Here is a 19,104-nt window from a genome sequence, read left to right as displayed (position 1 = left end):
GTGCTGCATAGCACGAAACAGCTGTCGTCCTGTATGCGTTCACTACCCTCCCTGCATCACCTAACTATGTGTTAATAAATCGCTGAAGTTCACCACCGGTGAGTGCGCTTTCATTTTTCTTTCTTTTGGACACTTCTATAAAAACAAGTGTGGGCTTGCACTTTTTTGCACTTTCACTGCACTTGGAGTTTTTTCTCGTTTTCTAGGAAGGAGGGGAGCGAAAAACGAAAAAGCAAAACTGAAAACACTTCGGGGGTTAAGGGATTAAACATAGGAGTCATTGAAGAGTGCCTGGTCTAGTACCATAGTCTTGGTGCCAAAACCAGATGGAGAATGCAATAAAAACCAGAAGCTCAATGAAGTTTCTAAATTTGAGAGATATCCAATGCCCCATGTCGACGAGCTTATTTAAAGGGCAGGCCAGCCCGATACATTACTACTCTGGACCTCACAAAAGGGTATTGGCAGATTTCCTTGTCCAAGAGACAAAGGAAAAAAATGGTCTTTTCAATGCAAGATGGTTATTTCCAGAATGTCAGGTTGCAATTTGGGTTTGAAGGAGATCCAGCCACCTTCTAGAGAGACACAGACAGGATCCTAGCTCCCCACAATATATATGCAACAGCTTACTTGGATGACATGATCTTAAGCCATGTAAGATCTTACATTCACGATATTTTCCTCTCTAATTCCCTTAACCTTCTGGCTATTACAGAAACCTGGATCCAGCACTCAGACACTGCCGCTCTCTGGTTTGGTGGGCTGAAATTTTCACATACCACCAGACCTGACAACAGACAGGGTGGAGGTGTTGGTTTACTCCTTTTATCACAATGTGCTTTCCAGGTCATCCCCCCGGTTCCCTCACTTACATTTCCTTCCTTTGAAGTCCACGCCATCAGACTCTTTAAGCCCTTCTCCTTGCGGGTGGCGGTTGTCTATGGCCCTCCAGGCTCCTCCCGCCTGTTTCTAGACCACTTTGCCACCTGGCTTACTCACTTTCTATCCTGTGACATCCCCACCCTCATCATGGGAGACTAACATCCCCATCAATGATCCCCTCTCCCAATCTGCCTCTCATCTTCTCTCTCTAACTTCTTCATTCAACCTCTCACAGTTTACTAATTCTCCTGCGCATGAGGACGGGAATACTCTGGACCTGGTTTTCTCCCATCCCGGATCGCTGCACGACTTTACTAACTCCACTCTCCCGCTCTCGGACCACAACCTTCTTTCCTTCTCTGTCAAGAATTGTCTCCTCACCCAGGACACCCCCACTTACAAACTTATCGTAATACACGTACCATTAATACCCAGCAGCTTATGGACAATCTCCACGCATCTTTAGCCCCCATCTCCTCCCTCTCCTGTCCAGACTTAGCATTGTCACACTTCAATATTACACTGAAGAATGCCCTGGATGAAGCAGCACCTACTACTTGCAGAAAGACCCGACACAGACAACGGCAGCCCTGGCACACTATGCAAACACGCTTTCTTCAGCGTTGCTCAAGGTGTGCAGAGCGGCAGTGGAGAAAATCTCTCTTAGCAGAAGACTTCATCCACTATAAGTTCATGCTCAAAACCTATAACTCTGCCCTTTCTCTGGCCAAACAATCCTACTTCACCACCCTCATCACCTCACTATCCAACAACCCAAAACGACTTTTTGAAACCTTAAACTCCCTCCTGAAACCTAAAGTACAGGCCCCCATCTCCAATCTCAGTGGTGAGGATCTGGCCACTTATTTCCTAGAAAAAAAATCAACCACATCCATCAGGATATCTCAGCCCAATCTCTTCAGTGCCTGGATCCCCTTCCCTGTCGCACCTCAAGCTCATTAGACATCTTTGAGCCTGTTTCAGAAGAAGTTTCCAAGCTCCTCACTTCTGCTCGACCTACAACCTGCAATAGTGGCCCCATGCCTTCACCTCTCTTGCAGTCTCTCTCACCAATAGTCACCACTCACCTGACTAAAATATTTAACCTCTCTCTTTCTTCAGGTATCTTTCCCTCCTCATTTAAACATGCCATCATTATCCCTTTACATAAAAAGCCATCCCTGGATCAGAACTGCACGGCTAACAACAGACCTGTCTCTAACCTTTCCTTCATCTCTAAACTCCTGGAACGCTTGGTCCACTCCCGTCTAATCCGCTATCTCTCGGATAACCCTCTTCTTGACCCCTTACAATCTGGTTTCTGCTCTTTACACGCCACTGAAACTGCCCTCACTAAAGTCTCTAATGATCTAATAACAGCTAAATCCAAAGGTCATTGCTCTCTGCTGATTCTCCTGGATCTATCTGCTGCATTTGATACTGTGGATCACCAGCTCCTTCTCACTATGCTCTGCTCCATAGGCCTCAAGGACACAGCCCTCTCCTGGTTTTCCTCCTACCTCTCTGACCGCTCCTTCACTGTATCTTTTGCCGGCTCCTCTTCCTCTCCTCGTCCCCTTACTATCGGGGTTCCGCAGGGCTCAGTCCTTGGCCCCCTCCTTTTCTCTCTATACACTGCCCCTATTGGACAATCAGCAGATTTGGGTTCCAGTACCATCTCTATGCTGACGACACCCAATTGTACACTTCTTCCCCTGACATCACCCCCACTCTAATTCAAAATACCAAGGATTGTCTGTCTGTTGTCTCTAACATCATGCCCTCCCTCTATCTGAAACTAAATCTCTCCAAAACTGAACTACTTGTGTTTGTCCCTTCTACTAACCTCACTCTACCCAACATCGAAATTACCCTGGAGGGTTCAACCATAACTCCCAAGCAGCATGCCCGCTGTCTTGGGGTCATATTCAACACCGAACTTTCCTTTACTCCCAATATACGATCACTCACTCGTTCCTGTCACCTGCATCTTAAAAACATCTCCAGAATCCGACCTTTTCTCACCTTTGAAACTGCCAAGACTCTTACTGTCGCTCTTATTCAGTCTCGTCTGGACTACTGCAACTCTCTTCTGATCGGTCTCCCTCTTTCCAAACTTTCTCCTCTCCAATCCATCTTGAATGCAGCAGCCAGGGTCATATTTCTGCCCAGCCGCTTCACCGATGCCTCCATCTTGTGCCAGTCATTACACTGGCTACCCATTCGCTACAGGGTCCAGTATAAACTCATCTCTCTCACCCACAAAGCTCTCCACAGTTCTGCACAGCCTTATATCTCCTCTCTCATCTCCGTCTATCGCCCTACACGTGCCCTCCATTCTACAAATGACCTAAGACTAACATCCCCCGTAATCCGAACCTCGCACCTCCGTCTCCAAGACTTCTCTCGTGCTGCGCGAGCTCTCTGGAATGCACTTCCCCAGACGATCAGACTGATACCCAGCCCCGACCTATTGAAGCACGCTTTAAAAACCCATCTCTTCAAACAAGCCTACCACATCAACTACTCAGTAAACTAATTTTGTCCTTTTCCCTCCTTCCAAATATTATCTGCATGTGAATCTGCACCCTACTATTCATCTGTCTCCACACCCTCCATGCACACGATAACTGCACTTGATACTTGATTATTACACTTAAACACACGGGCTGATGACCGGATCATGCAGCTTTATATGAAAATCCCTATTTATTATAATTGCCAGACCTGAAATAACAAGCACTTTTCACCTATCGTGTTTCCTTGTAGATTGTAAGCTTGCGAGCAGGGACCTCACCCCTAATGTCACTGTTTAAATTGTCTTAACTTGTACTGAATTTATTGTCTGCACATGTCCCCGCTTAATTGTTAAGTGCTGCGGAATATGTTGGCGCTATATAAATAAAAATTATTATTATTAATTATTATTATTATGCCAGGATTAGTGAAGCCATCTGGGCACAGTCAAGGTGATATTTGGTGATTTAAGGAAGGCGGCGTTTTCCATCAATCTGAGGAAATGTGCCATGGGGATGGAAGAAGCCAAGTACTTGGGCTATGTCGTAGGGAGAGACAACATCAAACCCCAAAGTTGATGCAATACAGAATTAGCCACAGTCACTCCTAGAATATCACTAAAGTGCTGCTATTTGGACTGCTCACTTTGTTTTGCCTGCACTGACATGCTGTTTATTTTCTATCCTGGTGGCATGGTTTACGGAGCCTTAATAAACCAGCCTAGACGTTTTACTTAAACAGCTTCCGGTGCCTACCTCAAGCGCAACCGAGTGAGAAGAAACTTTACACTTCTCCTATCACCTGCTCAGTGAAGAACAAACAGCACTCAGATGACACACAGATCTCAGATGAAGATACAATAAGAACATTGGGGTCCTTCTGAGTTCAGCTGTGTCCAATTTAGAAAACAAAGTTGAGCATGATGTTCTTATTTTATAGTTATCCACATTGACATGAATAAAAAAAATAAAAAAAGCCATTTTTAGTCACAGCATTTATTGATCACCATAAATAATTTGTTTGTTGTATTGTACCGTTTGTTACGATTACACAAAGTATGCCATGTTAATTATAATTGTTTTGCATCTTTATTTTATCTTATAATATACTGACACATAGAGAAATCTGTATAGACCAGTATATATGTACCGGTACAAGTAAAGAAGAATGCTACTGAGGTTTTCAGCTTAGAAGATTCTCTCATACATAGCAGTGAAGCCTGTGGCTAATAATGTTTCTGTCTTACTTATCAGAGGTCACCGACACCAACATGCTTCAAAATATTCTTGGAGACATCCATTGTGCACAGTGACCTGTGATGGACAGGACTGTGAGTAAAGAGCCATCTCCTCTGGAGCAGCTCAGGAACGTGCTCTGGATGCAGAGGAGAAACATTCGTACAAAACACTAACGAAAAAAAAACACTGAAGTCGCAAACTTTTTACAGAACTTTTTGTAATTTTCAAGCTAGTTAAAGGAAGGTCTGCCAAAGTGGGTGGAGCATGAGCGAGGCTTACTGGTGCCCACCAAATTAATTGTTAGGGACATAATTATACCCATCAAAAATGTTCCCATCCTTCCTTGACTTGGGTACCATTTCTAGCGAGGGGCACATAGGAGAGCACCACTGACAAGAAGTAGTGTGTGCACGTCTGAATGAATTCGGCATTACTTAACTCACCGCCCTCCTTCACTAAAGACTGGTGTGCATGGTGCCAATCTTAGGGAGATTGTCCAAGACTATTTTTTACTATAAGCCTAAAAACTAAACAGTCAGGTATTTGTAAACAGAGGCAATTACCTGTCTGCTGTACTCGGCACTGGTTAAGAGTGGTCACTGACTGCTCCTGCCAGCGATGCAGCAGCACTTCTTCCGGGCTGCTCTGTGGACAAGGCATGACTTCTGATATCATGGTGATTGACAGCCGGCTTCCCAGAACGAAAGCATCAATCAGCATGACGTCAGTAGTTACACCCTGTCAACAGAGCAGAGTGAAAGAGAAGCTGAATCACCAGTAAAAGCGGTCTGTTACTGATCTGTGTCAGTAGAGATAGTCACGAGGCACAAAAGGTAGGTAGGAAGCGACTACCTGCACATTGTAAAAATAAAAAAGAATAGTCCCTGGTAACCCCATAATGACTCAGCCCCTACATCCACATCAAAAGTTCCATGAGAGCACACCCAAAAACAATCAGAACATCTAAAGTTACTCTACAAACCAGTGACTGATTAGAACCTTTGACTTCTCTGCATTTAGTGGTCACTACTCACCTTTAAGGTTATCTGTAGGAATCTCCTCTTTACACCACCCATCATCCCACACATATGTCTCTACAGTAATAACATGGGGCAGATCTTCACCCTGAAAGAAATATTGTAAAAGTCACAGACAGGTGAAGAAGCTTCAGAAGATCCAGACAAAATGTAATGTATATGATCAGCTTTATCCGGTCATCTCCACCAGGTATAAAACATACCCTGAATGGCCACATTACTAGAAAAATATTTAGAATTGAGAGTCCTCAGGGGTTGATACCTTTTAATGGCTAACTGAAAAGATGGTAACAAATTGCAAGCTTTCGAGACTACACAGGTCTCTTCATCAGGCAAAGACTAAAACAAATTCTGAAGAATCAGTTAGCCATTAAAAGGTATCAACCACTGAGGACTCTCAATTCTAAATATTTTTCTATCTACTGGCTAACACGGTACCAAGATATATTTCTTTCCTGTATCACATTACTAGAGACACCCATCTAGTAACACATAGGATCTTCTTTACCCTTCAGGACCTCAGATATTAAACCCTTAATCCCATTTGACGTACTATCCAGTCAAGACGACCTGGGACTTAATTCCCAGGGACGGGATAGTACGTCATAGCGATCGACCGCGCTCACGGGGGAAGCGCGGCCGGGTGTCAGCTGACATCTGGCACTATGTGCCAGGAGCGGTCACGGACCGCCCCAGGCACATTAACCCCGGCACACTGTGATCAAACATGATCACAGTGTTCCGGGGGCATGGGAAAGCATTGCGCAGGGAGGGGGCTCCCTGCGGACTTCCCTGAGACCCTCGGTACAAGGCGATGTGCTCACCTTGTACCGAGCGTCTCCTCCCTGCAGACCCCGGATCCAAAATGGCTGCAGGGCTGCATCCGGGTCCTGCAGGGAGGTGGCTTACAAGCGCCTGCTCAGAGCAGGCGCTGGGAAGCCTCCCTGCTGTGCTGTGTGATCGCTGATCTGACACAGTGCACAGCAAAGTGTCAGATCAGCGACCAGTCATTTTACAATAATGTCCCCCGCCGGGCAAAGTAAGAAAAAAAAAAAAAATTATAAAAAAAATTATAAATAAATAAATAAATAAATAAATAAATATATATATATATATATATAAAATTCCTAAATTATATATATATATATATATATAATTAGGCACATCAGGGGCTCTCCAAATGCAACATGGCATCCCATCTCAATTCCAGCCAATTTTACATTGAAAAGTCAAATGACGCTCCTTCCCTTCCGAGCTCTGCCATTCGCCCAAACAGTGGTTTACCCCCACGTATGGGGTATCGGGGTACTCAGGACAAATTGTACAACAACTTTTGGGGTCCATTTATTCCTGTTACCCTTGGTAAAATAAAAACAAATTGGAGCTGAAGTAAAATTTTTGTGAAAAAAAATTAAAATTTTCATTTTTTTTTTTTAAACATTCCAAAAATTCCTGTGAAGCACCAGAAGGGTTAATAAACTTCTTGAATGTGGTTTTGAGCACATTGAGGGGTGCAGTTTTTAGAATGGTGTCACACTTGGGTATTTTCTATCATATAGTCCCCTCAAAATGACTTCAAATGTGATGTGGTTCCTAAAAAAAACAAAAACAAATGGTATTGTAAAAATGAGAAATTGCTGGTCAACTTTTAACCCTTATAACTCCCTAACAAAAAAAAAAAATTTGGTTCCAAAATTGTGCTGATGTAAAGTAGACATGTGGGAAATGTTATTTATTAAGTATTTTGTGTGACATATCTCTGTGATTTAAGGGCATAAAAATTCAAAGTTGGAAAATTGCGACATTTTTAAAATTTTCGCTAAACTTCAGTTTTTTCACAAATAAACGCAGGTAATATCAAAGAAATGTTACCGCTATCATGAAGTACAATATGACACGAGAAAACATTGTCAGAATCACCGGGATCCGTTGAAGCGTTCCAGAGTTATAAGCTCATAAAGGGACAGTGGTCAGAATTGTAAAAATTGGCCCGGTCATTAACGTGCAAACCACCCTCGGGGCTTAAGGGGTTAATCACATCGTATATTGCACAAGGTGCTGAGATGGTTCCCCAAGAATACTGGCCCATGCCAACAGGATTGGTTCTTCCAGTTGCCGCAAATTAGATGAAGGTGCTGAGATGCTCTGAACAACCGATTCTACCTCGTCCCAGAGATGCTTTAAAGGATTAAGATCTGAGGACTGTAAAGGCGAGAAAACAAGGAAAACTCACTGTCACATATAAAAATATGGTTAAGGCTGAGGTTTACTGTAGTCACTTATGTTCTGTCAGGGAGAGTTACAGAGTGGGCAGGGAAGAGTTACAGACGGTCAGACCTGCAGCTGGACATGAGAGAGTTCCAGGGGTTAGTCCTGCAGTTGGGAACAGGGGAGCGACTGTAGTTGTAGTGCATATTTCCTACTGCTCATAGTTGGCTCTTGAGGCACCATATTAGCTGTGCGGCCCAAGCGTGACAGTTGAATAGAAATACATGCGGTCATTCTCGGGTCGGGAGAGCTGCCGGCCAGTTTGAACATTGTGATGCAATCCCCGTCCGAGTTATACTGTGGTCTGACTCTTCCCATATACTGGTGGATAAAACAAGACTGAACACAAGACCTTCACAGCCTTCTACATATAGGGGAGATCTCATGACACCTTTCCATCTACCTGATGAGGAAAATCATTGGGATTTTCTTGTTTACAGTCCTGTTGAAGAAGAGGACGGGGACATCTCTCTAGTGTTGTCCTCTTACTGGATAGAACTGAAAGAAACACATACAGGGACTGAATTCATTCTTTACATACAGACAATTACATGCCATGTGTATTTAGTCATGTCTATTACCTGGTGATGTGAAGGACTGGAGAACCTCCATCAGGACGTCCTTGTACAGATATTTGTGTCCTTCTAGATACTCCCACTCCTCCATGGAGAAATAGACGGTGACATCCTGACACCTTATAGGAACCTGACATATACAATGATACCGTCATCCCCCGATCCCTCCATAGCGTTACTGTATAATCTCCCAGCATTCCCAGCAGTGTCACCTCTCCAGTCAGCAGCTCAATCATCTTGTAGGTGAGTTCTAGGATCTTCTGGTCATTGATGTCCTCATGTATCAGGGGGTGAGGTGGAGGCCCCGTGATTGGGCTCAAGGGTCTTCCCCATCCCTCAGACACAGGGGCCTGACAGCGCTCACTAGCGGTCTTCTTCACTACTGTGTAATCCTGGTTATGGAGAGACACATTAAGAAACCTCCCGACAGACATTTCCAGAGTCTTCACCTCTCCAGTTCTGTCCATCTGTTATTCCCATAGATAAGAATGATGTAATGTGACGTCATCAGAATCTCTCACCTCTCCAGTAAGCCGGTAGAGGATCTCTAGGGTGAGGTGTAATATCCTCTCTGCCATCTTGTCCCTGTCCCTATTCATCCTTGTAGGGTCACTCATGAAAATTTTCTTATATAGAAGATCTCCACTGAGAGGATCCGATATTGTAGAAACCTGAATGGGGAGAAGGTGACTATGTAACATCATAAAGATCCCTTGTAAGAAATCTCCGGAGTAGTTACAGTCTTCATATGATCACTACATCCAGTCATAGCCCCGTTCTGCCCCCTGTATAACACAATCCCATTATAGTCACATACAGAGATTTATCACAGAATATCTACGATCCAGCACCAAAAACACAGACCAAATCTACAAGGAAAATCTAAATTTCCTCAGCCTCTTCCTCCCGTTCCCAAATAATAGGGTCATCTGGGTCTTCACAAAGAGGATGTGACAGCACAACCACCAGCAGTGTCACCAAGAAACTCCACTCTGTCTCATGGAAGCATTCAGCTGTCCATCCCCCAAACACTGGAGAGAGTGAAAGTACCCTCCTACCTACCCACTAGCTCAGGTCCTGAATGACAGCATTTCAAAATTCATGGCCTTTGAAATGCTGCCATTCCAGATGGTGTAAATGAACCGTTTTAAAAAATTGATGGTGGTGGCTGTCCCACTGTACGTGGTTCCCAGATCAGTGGCAAGGTCCACATATCAGATACGTGGACCAGTAAACATGGCCAGGGACATTATATTTCCCTAACTGCCCACTGGGTAAGAGTGCTACTGGCTGGGCCTGAGGCACAAGGCGTTCTGTCGCATGTGCTACCACCACCATCGAAGATTGTTGGATTTTTTTTTGTCCATTTTGCCTCTTCCTCCTACTCAATTTCCTCCAATGCCTCCTCATCCTATCAGCCTAACACCTGCACCACCAACAGTGGGAAACAGAAAACTGTTCTGAAACTCATCTGTTTGGGGAAAATATCCCACACCATTCAGGAGTTGTGGTAGGGGAACAGCCAGCAGACAGATGAGAGGTTGATGCCGCAAAAACCTCAAGCCCGTTCTGGTGGTGTGCGATAATGGGCAAAGTCTCATAGCAGCTCTGGGCCTTGCCGGTTTGATGCACATCCCTTGCTGGGTGCATGCACTGTATTTGGTGGTGCAGAGCAGCCTTACATATTACCCTGATATTTCAGAGCTGCTACTGAAAGTGTGGGCCGTCTGTGCGCGCTTCTGGCTTCCTGGTCACCGCCTCATATGCGACATATCAACAAGGTGGCACTCCTCCTTGCATATGCTGGAGAGACTGTGGGAGCAACAGCCGGCCATTGTGGAGTTTCAGCTGCAGCACTTATGGTCGAGTTGCTCTCTGGAAAAACATCACTTCAAAGAGTGGGCCCCCACGTGGGACATGTGTGCCATATTGCGCTGTCTTGACCTCCACCAACATTGCCAGCGCTGATGACGCCATCATCACCGTTACTATCCCACATCTATGCCATCTTGAAAAAAATGCTTTAGGCCAGACCTGGGCAAAGTGGGCTCGCGGGCCACATCCGGCCCTCTGGCTGTCTGAGTCCAGCCCGGGGACCGAGACATAAGTTGGGGCTGGAAACCAGAGGTCCACGGGCCGCACTGTGCACGCCCGCTTGCTGTCTCCATAGGCGTTGAATGCATTGGTGAAGGAGGGACCTCTGTCCACTTCCACCACCAATCAGCGTGTGAAACAGCTGACGCAATGACGTAATTTCATCGTGTCAGCTGTGTACTGCGGAGAATCAGTGCACTGGAAGCAGGGAGAGAAGCAGAGCGCCATGGAACGGGACCAAGTTGAGTATGTGGTGTTCTTGTATTTTTTCACGTGTATGGGATGTTTGGGTGGGCATGGGGATGCTATGGCGCCGTCGTGCAGAACATGGGGATTCTATGGCGCCGTTGTGCAGAACATGGGGAGGCTATGGCACCGTCGTGCAGAACATGGGGAGGCCATGGCACCGTCGTGCAGAACATGGGGAGGCCATGGCACCGTCGTGCAGAACATGGGGAGGCCATGGCGCCATCGTGCAGAACATGGGGAGGCTATGGGTGCCTCATTCAGTATATGGGGAGGCTGTGTGGGGCTCATGAAGTATATAGAGAGGCTGTGTGGGGCTCATGAAGTATATGGGGAGGCTGTGTGGGGCTCATGCAGTATATAGAGAGGCTGTGTGGGGCTCATGCAGTATATAGAGAAGCTGTGTGGGGCTTCATGCAGTATATAGGGAGGCTGTGTGGGGCCTCATGCAGTATATAGAGAGGCTGTGTGGGGCTCATGCAGTATATAGAGAGGCTGTGTGGGGCTCATGCAGTATATGGGGAGGCTGTGTGGGGCTCATGCAGTATATAGAGAGGCTGTGTGGGGCTCATGCAGTATATAGAGAGGCTGTGTGGGGCTCATGCAGTATATAAAGAAGCTGTGTGGGGCTTCATGCAGTATATAGGGAGGCTGTGTGGGGCCTCATGCAGTATATAGGGAGGCTATGAGGGGCTCATGCAGTATATAGAGAGGCTGTGTGGGGCCTCATGAAGTATATAGAGAGGCTGTGTGGGGCTCATGCTGTATATATGGAGGCTGTGTGGGACTCATGCAGTATATGGGGAGGCTGTGTGGGGCCTCAAGCAGTATATAGAGAGGCTGTGTGGGGCTCATGCAGTATATAGAGAGGCTGTGTGGGGCTCATGCAGTATATAGAGAGGCTGTGTGGAGCCTCATGCAGTACATAGGGAGGCTGTGTGAGGCTCATGCAGTATATAAGGAGGCTGTGTGAGGCTCATGCAGTATATAGAAGCTGTGTGGGGCTCATGCTGTATATGGGAAGGCTGTGTGAGGCTCATGCAGTATATAGAGGCTGTGTGGGGCTCATGCAGTATATGGGGAGGCTGTGTGAGGCTCATGCAGTATATAGAGGCTGTGTGGGGCTCATGCTGTATATATGGAGGCTGTGTGGGGCTCATGCAGTATATAGGGAGGCTATGCGAGGCTCATGCAGTGTATGGGGAGGCTGTGAGGGGCCTCATGCAGTATATAGGGAGGCTGTGTGAGGCTCATGCAGTATATAGGGAGGCTGTGTGAGGCTCATGCAGTATATAGAGGCTGTGTGGGGGTCATGCTGTATATATGGAGGCTGTGTGGGGCTCATGCAGTATATGGGGAGGCTTTAGGGGCCTCATGTAGTATATAGGGAGGCTGTGTGGGGCTCATGATGTATATATGGAGGCTGTGTGGGGCTCATGATGTACAGGTCCTTCTCAAAAAATTAGCATATAGTGTTAAATTTCATTATTTACCATAATGTAATGATTACAATTAAACTTTCATATATTATAGATTCATTATCCACCAACTGAAATATGTTAGGTCTTTTATTGTTTTAATACTGATGATTGTGGCATACAACTCCTGATAACCCAAAAAACCTGTCTCAATAAATTAGCATATTTCACCCATCCAATCAAATAAAAGTGTTTTTAATAACAAACAAAAAAACCATCAAATAATAATGTTCAGTTATGCACTCAATACTTGGTCGGGAATCCTTTGGCAGAAATGACTGCTTCAATGCGGCGTGGCATGGAGGCAATCAGCCTGTGACACTGCTGAGATGTTAGGGAGGCCCAGGATGCTTCAATAGCGGCCTTAAGCTCATCCAGAGTGTTGGGTCTTGCGTCTCTCAACTTTCTCTTCACAATATCCCACAGATTCTCTATGGGGTTCAGGTCAGGAGAGTTGGCAGGCCAATTGAGCACAGTAATACCATGGTCAGTAAACCATTTACCAGTGGTTTTGGCACTGTGAGCAGGTGCCAGGTCGTGCTGAAAAATGAAATCTTCATCTCCATAAAGCATTTCAGCCGATGGAAGCATGAAGTGCTCCAAAATCTCCTGATAGCTAGCTGCATTGACCCTGCCCTTGATGAAACACAGTGGACCAACACCAGCAGCTGACATGGCACCCCACACCATCACTGACTGTGGGTACTTGACACTGGACTTCAGGCATTTTGGCATTTCCTTCTCCCCAGTCTTCCTCCAGACTCTGGCACCTTGATCTCCGAATGACATGCAAAATTTGCTTTCATCAGAAAAAAGTACTTGGGACCACTTAGCAACAGTCCAGTGCTGCTTCTCTGTAGCCCAGGTCAGGCGCCTCTGCCGCTGTTTATGGTTCAAAAGTGGCTTTACCTGGGGAATGCGGCACCTGCAGCCCATTTCCTGCACACGCCTGTGCACGGTGGCTCTGGATGTTTCCACACCAGACTCAGTCCACTGCTTCCTCAGGTTCCCCAAGGTCTGGAATCGGTCCTTCTCCACAATCTTCCTCAGGGTCCGGTCTCCTCTTCTCGTTGTACAGCGTTTTCTGCCACATTGTTTCCTTCCAACAGACTTACCATTGAGGTGCCTTGATACAGCACTCTGGGAACAGCCTATTTGTTGAGAAATTTCTTTCTGGGTCTTACCCTCTTGCTTGAGGGTGTCAATGATGGCCTTCTTGACATCTGTCAGGTCGCTAGTCTTACCCATGATGGGGGTTTTGAGTAATGAACCAGGCAGGGAGTTTATAAAAGCCTCAGGTATCTTTTGCATGTGTTTAGAGTTAATTAGTTGATTAAGAAGATTAGGGTAATAGGTCGTTTAGAGAACCTTTTCTTGATATGCTAATTTATTGAGACAGGTTTTTTGGGTTATCAGGAGTTGTATGCCAAAATCATCAGTATTAAAACAATAAAAGACCTGACAAATTTCAGTTGGTGGATAATGAATCTATAATATATGAAAGTTTAATTGTAATCATTACATTATGGTAAATAATGAAATTTAACACTATATGCTAATTTTTTTAGAAGGACCTGTATATATGGAGGCTGTGTGGGGCTCATGCAGTATATGGGGAGGCTTTAGGGGCCTCATGTAGTATATAGGGAGGCTGTGTAGGGCTCATGATGTATATATGGAGGCTGTGTGGGGCTCATGCAGTATATGGAGTGTTGTGAATTCTGTTATCGAGCTCCCTCCTGTGGTCGTGGATGGTACTTCAGCGAGTTCTGTCCATGGGCTCCCTCTGGTGGCTGTGAGTGGAGCTGCTGCTTCTGAGGTTCCTTCCACAGGTGATTTAGTTTATTCTTTGGCTGGCTGCTCTATTTAACTCCACTTTGATCGTTACTCTATGCCAGCTGTCAATGTTCTTGTACTGGTTCAGTTCGGTCTTGGATCTTTCTGGTGACCTGTCTAGTCCAGCAGAAGCTAAGTCCCTGCTAGTTTATTATTTGTTCATTGTTTTCTTGTCCAGCTTGCTATCATGATTTTGCCTTACTAGCTGGAAGCTCTGGGATGCAGAGTGGCACCTCCGCACCGTGAGTCGGTGCGGAGGTCTTTTTGCACACTCTGCGTGGTCTTTTTGTAGTTTTTTGTGCTGACCGCAAAGATACCTTTCCTATCCTCAGTCTGTTTAGTTAGTCTGGCCTCCCTTTGCTGAAACCTGTTTCATTTCTGTGTTTGTGACTTTCATCTTAACTCACAGTCAATATATGTAGGGGGCTTCCTTTACCTTTGGGGAATTTCTCTGAGGCAAGGTAGGCTTTATTTTCGATCTCTAGGGCTAGTTAGCTCTTAGGCTTTGAAGAGGCGTCTAGGCCTGTTAGTTAGGCTCCACAGCTATTTCTAGTGTGTGTGATAGGATTAGGGATTGCGGTCAGCAGAGCTCCCACTTCCCAGAGCTTGTTCTGTGTTAGCTTACCCATCAGGTCATTCCGGGTGCTCCTAACCACCAGGTCCATAACAATGGAGAGGCTGTAGGGGCCTCATGTAGTATATAGGGAGGCTGTGTGGGACTCATGCAGTATATAGAGAGGCTGTGTGGGGCTCATGCAGTATATGGGGAGGCTGTGTGGGGCTCATGCAGTATATGGGGAGGCTGTGTGGGGCTCATGCAGTATATAGAGAGGCTGTGTGGGGCTCATGCAGTATATAGAGAAGCTGTGTGGGGCTTCGTGCAGTATATAGAGAGGCTGTGTGGGGCTCATGCTGTATATATGGAGGCTGTGTGGGGCTCATGCTGTATATATGGAGGCTGTGTGGGGCTCATGCAGTATATGGGGAGGCTGTGTGGGGCTCATGCAGTATATGGGGAGGCTGTGTGGGGCTCATGCAGTATATGGAGAGGCTGTGTGGGGCCTCATGCAGTATATAGAGAGGCTGTGTGGGGCCTCAAGCAGTATATGGGAAGGCTGTGTGAGGCTCATGCAGTATATAGGGAGACTGTAAGACTCATGCAGTATATGGGGAGGCTGTAGGGGCCTCATGCAGTATATAGGGAGGCTGTGTAGGGCGCATGCTGTATATATGGAGGCTGTGTGGGGCTCATGCAGTATATAGGGAGACTGTGTGGGGCTCATGCTGTATATATGGAGGCTGTGTGGGGCTCATGCAGTATATAGGGAGACTGTAGGGCTCATGCAGTATATGGGGAGGCTGTAGGGGCCTCATGCAGTATATAGGGAGGCTGTGTGGGACTCATGCAGTATATAGAGAGGCTGTGTAGGGCGCATGTTGTATATGGGGAGGCTGTGTGGGGCTCATGCAGTATATGGGGAGGCTGAGTGGGGCTCATGCAGTATATAGGGAGACTGTGGGGCTCATGCAGTATATGGGGAGGCTGTGTGAGGCTCATGCAGTATATAGGGAGGCTGTGTGGGGCTCATACTGCATATGGGGAGGCTGTGTGGAGCTCTTACAGTATATGAGGGGCTGTGGTTTTAGTTCAAACAGTATACAAGGGGCTGTACTCCGTTTCAAACTATATATAGGGGGCCAGCATACTTAATTCTGCTCAATATTATACAATTAATATTAATATAATTATCAATAATATAATAATTATAATATATCAATATTAATATTGAGTAAAATTCTTTTCAGCCTATTGGTTCGGCCCTCCACAACAGTCACGGTCTCTCATGTGGCCCCTCGGGAAAATTTAATTTCCCACCCCTGGTTTAGGCACTTAGATGATGGATGAGGTTGTGGCACAGGAGGAAGAGGAGGAGAGACAGGGAACATTCACACTATTATCAGGCCAGTCCTCCACTTCTTGTACTAACAATGGCCAGGTACACAACTGTCCACCAGGGGAACATTTTGGAGGAGAAGGATGAACCGTGTTCACAGTAGGGTGGCACTCAAAGCAGCTCACAGGGATTACTGGAGAGTGGCTGGTGGAATGTAGAGGACCCAGACGATATACCGCTCTCCGAAGACAGCTTCTCGTTGTCTCTGGGCAGCCTGGCACACAGGAGCCGAAACATGCCGCTGTGAGCGCACAATGGTAGCTGAGTTGCCCAGATTGTTACCATTGCTTAATACTGGGGAGCTACTCTATTAGATTCCCACTACAAGGACAACGCACCAGCCTTACTTCAGTCACAGAAGCGGGATTGGAAAACACGGGAACATAAGCGCATGCTGGTAGATACACTACTAACAGCGTTCCCACCCGACATCGAGGGCTCAGTGAAAGAACAAGGCAGAAGAGGAGGAAGTATTCTGCAATGCAGCTAGGGCTCTGGCACCACTTCGGGAGGGTTAGCATGGGTGAAATATGGAAAACCTTCCCCAGCATACAGCACCACCATCTGATAAGGTCTGCATAGGCAGAGGCAGCATATCAACAACATGGTGGAAGAGTATCTGTAAAATGGGTCTGCTCCATTTAACTTATGGGTCTCAAAATTGGACACATAGCCTCAGCTTGCTCTTTATGCCTTGGAAGTGATGGCCTGCCCTGTGGCAAATGTATGGAAGGGGGTGTGATCACAGACCGGTACATCCGCTTGCCCACAGCCAACGTGGGCAAACTCACATTCATTAAAAAGAACCAACAGGGCTTGTCCGTACCTTTAGCTGACTATAGAAGTAAACCAGCGGCTCCCAGTCATTGTTATTAGTGCACCGCAGTTTGATCGTGCTATTTTCCATTCAAAATATTTTGTGGCCTTCTTAAGTTAAAAAAAAACAATAAAATAAAAAAATACATGCACTCATACTCAGGTACGGAGAGCCACAGGCCAGTTCGAGCATTGTGATGCAATCACAGTCAGGATTATATGGCCATCTGACTCTTCCCTTATACTGGTGGGTAAAACAAGGCTGAATATAAGACCTTCACAGCCGTCTACACATCATAGAAGAAATGTCATGACACCTTCCCTACATCTACCTGATGATCCTGAGGAACATCGGAATCTTCTTGTTTACAGTCCAGAAGAAGAAAAGTAGGACGGGGACATCTCTCTGGTGTTGTCTTCTCACTGGATAGAACTGGAGGAAACAAACAGGGACTGAATTCAATCTTTACTTACAGATGATTTTAGAATGTGTATATTTAGTCCTATTACCTGGGGATGCGAGGGACTGGGGAACCTCCATCATGACATCCTTGTACAGATCTTTGTGTCCTTCTAAATATTCCCACTCCTCCATGGAGAAATAGACGGTGACATCCTGACACCTTATAGGAACCTGACACATACAATGATACAGTCATCCCCCGATCCATCCATAGTGTTACTGTATAATGTCCCAGCATTCCCAGCAGTGTCACCTCTCCAGTCAGCAGCTCAATCATCTTGTAGGTGAGTTCTAGGATCTTCTGGTCATTGATGTCCTCATGTATCAGGGGGTGAGGTGGAGGCCCCGTGATTGGGCTCAGGGGTCTTCCCCATCCCTCAGACACAGGGGCCTGACAGCGCTCACTAGAGGTCTTCTTCACTAATATGTAATCCTGGTTATGGAGAGACACATTAATAAATCTCACTATAGACATTTCCAGAGTCCTCACCTCTCCAGTTCTGTCCATCTGTTATTCCCATAGATAAGAATGATGTAATGTGACGTCATCAGAATCTCTCACCTCTCCAGTAAGCCGGAAGAGGATCTCTAGGGTGAGGTGTAATATCCTCTCCGCCATCTTGTCCCTGTCCATATCCATCCTTGTAGGGTCACTCAGGAGAATTCTGTTATATAGAAGATCTCCACTGAGAGGATCTGATATTGTAGGGACCTGAATGGGGAGAAGATGACGATGTAACATCATAAAGATCCCATGTAAGAAACCTCCGGAGCTGTTACTGGTGTCACATGATCACTACATCCAGTCATGGCCCCGTCCTGCCCCCGGTATAACACACAGTCCCATTATAGTCACATACAGTGATTTATCACAAAATATCTCCAATCCAGCACCAAAAACACAGAACAAATCTAAAACAGAAAACTCTAAATTAACAAAATCCATGTTAAATATTCCATTAAAACAAGACGCAAAGTTATAAGTGCAGGGAACATCCACGGAGATGGGGACGTCAAAACAGAGGGCGTCGTCGCCTTCCTGCCTTCATCATAGACCTGCCCAACCTCCGATGACGCGGCGCGTGATGTGTGCACCTTCTGATGGAATCCAGTGACTGAGCCGCTTAAGCTGTACATTGTGACAGAGCAGTTCTGGCTCATTGGAGGTTAACCCTTTCACGACATGCGCTGTAATATATATACAGTGGGGCAAAAAAGTATTTAGTCAGTCAGCAATAGTGCAAGTTCCACCACTTAAAAAGATGAGAGGCGTCTGTAATTTACATCATAGGTAGACCTCAACTATGGGAGACAAACTGAGAAAAAAAAATCCAGAAAATCACATTGTCTGTTTTTTTATAATTTTATTTGCATATTATGGTGGAAAATAAGTATTTGGTCTGAAACAAACAATCAAGATTTCTGGCTCTCACAGACCTGTAACTTCTTCTTTAAGAGTCTCCTCTTTCCTCCACTCATTACCTGTAGTAATGGCACCTGTTTAAACTTGTTATCCGTATAAAAAGACACCTGTGCACACCCTCAAACAGTCTGACTCCAAACTCCACTATGATGAAGACCAAAGAGCTGTCAAAGGACACCAGAAACAAAATTGTAGCCCTGCACCAGGCTGGGAAGACTGAATCTGCAATAGCCAACCAGCTTGGAGTGAAGAAATCAACAGTGGGAGCAATAATTA

General features: G+C 45.8%; 1 protein-coding gene across 1 annotated transcript in view; it reads right to left on the bottom strand.

The window, feature by feature from the left end:
• The window catches only part of LOC138666999 (zinc finger protein 419-like), a 91,515-nt gene that overhangs the window by 24,298 nt on the left and 48,113 nt on the right, over positions 1-19,104 (bottom strand). Inside the window, exons 2-10 of the mRNA XM_069755213.1 lie at positions 17,968-18,117; positions 17,659-17,838; positions 17,453-17,576; positions 17,275-17,375; positions 9,039-9,188; positions 8,730-8,909; positions 8,524-8,647; positions 8,346-8,440; positions 5,672-5,762 (exon numbers count right to left, since the gene is read on the bottom strand). Of these exons, the coding sequence (XP_069611314.1) occupies positions 5,672-5,762; positions 8,346-8,440; positions 8,524-8,647; positions 8,730-8,909; positions 9,039-9,188; positions 17,275-17,375; positions 17,453-17,576; positions 17,659-17,838; positions 17,968-18,045 (1,123 nt within the window). The 5' untranslated portion in view covers positions 18,046-18,117. The remainder of the gene's footprint in view (positions 1-5,671; positions 5,763-8,345; positions 8,441-8,523; positions 8,648-8,729; positions 8,910-9,038; positions 9,189-17,274; positions 17,376-17,452; positions 17,577-17,658; positions 17,839-17,967; positions 18,118-19,104) is intronic.

This window comes from Ranitomeya imitator, chromosome 2 (assembly GCF_032444005.1).
Source record: "Ranitomeya imitator isolate aRanImi1 chromosome 2, aRanImi1.pri, whole genome shotgun sequence".
Taxonomy (NCBI): Eukaryota; Metazoa; Chordata; class Amphibia; order Anura; family Dendrobatidae; genus Ranitomeya; species Ranitomeya imitator.
This window is presented reverse-complemented; position numbering and strand designations above follow the sequence as displayed.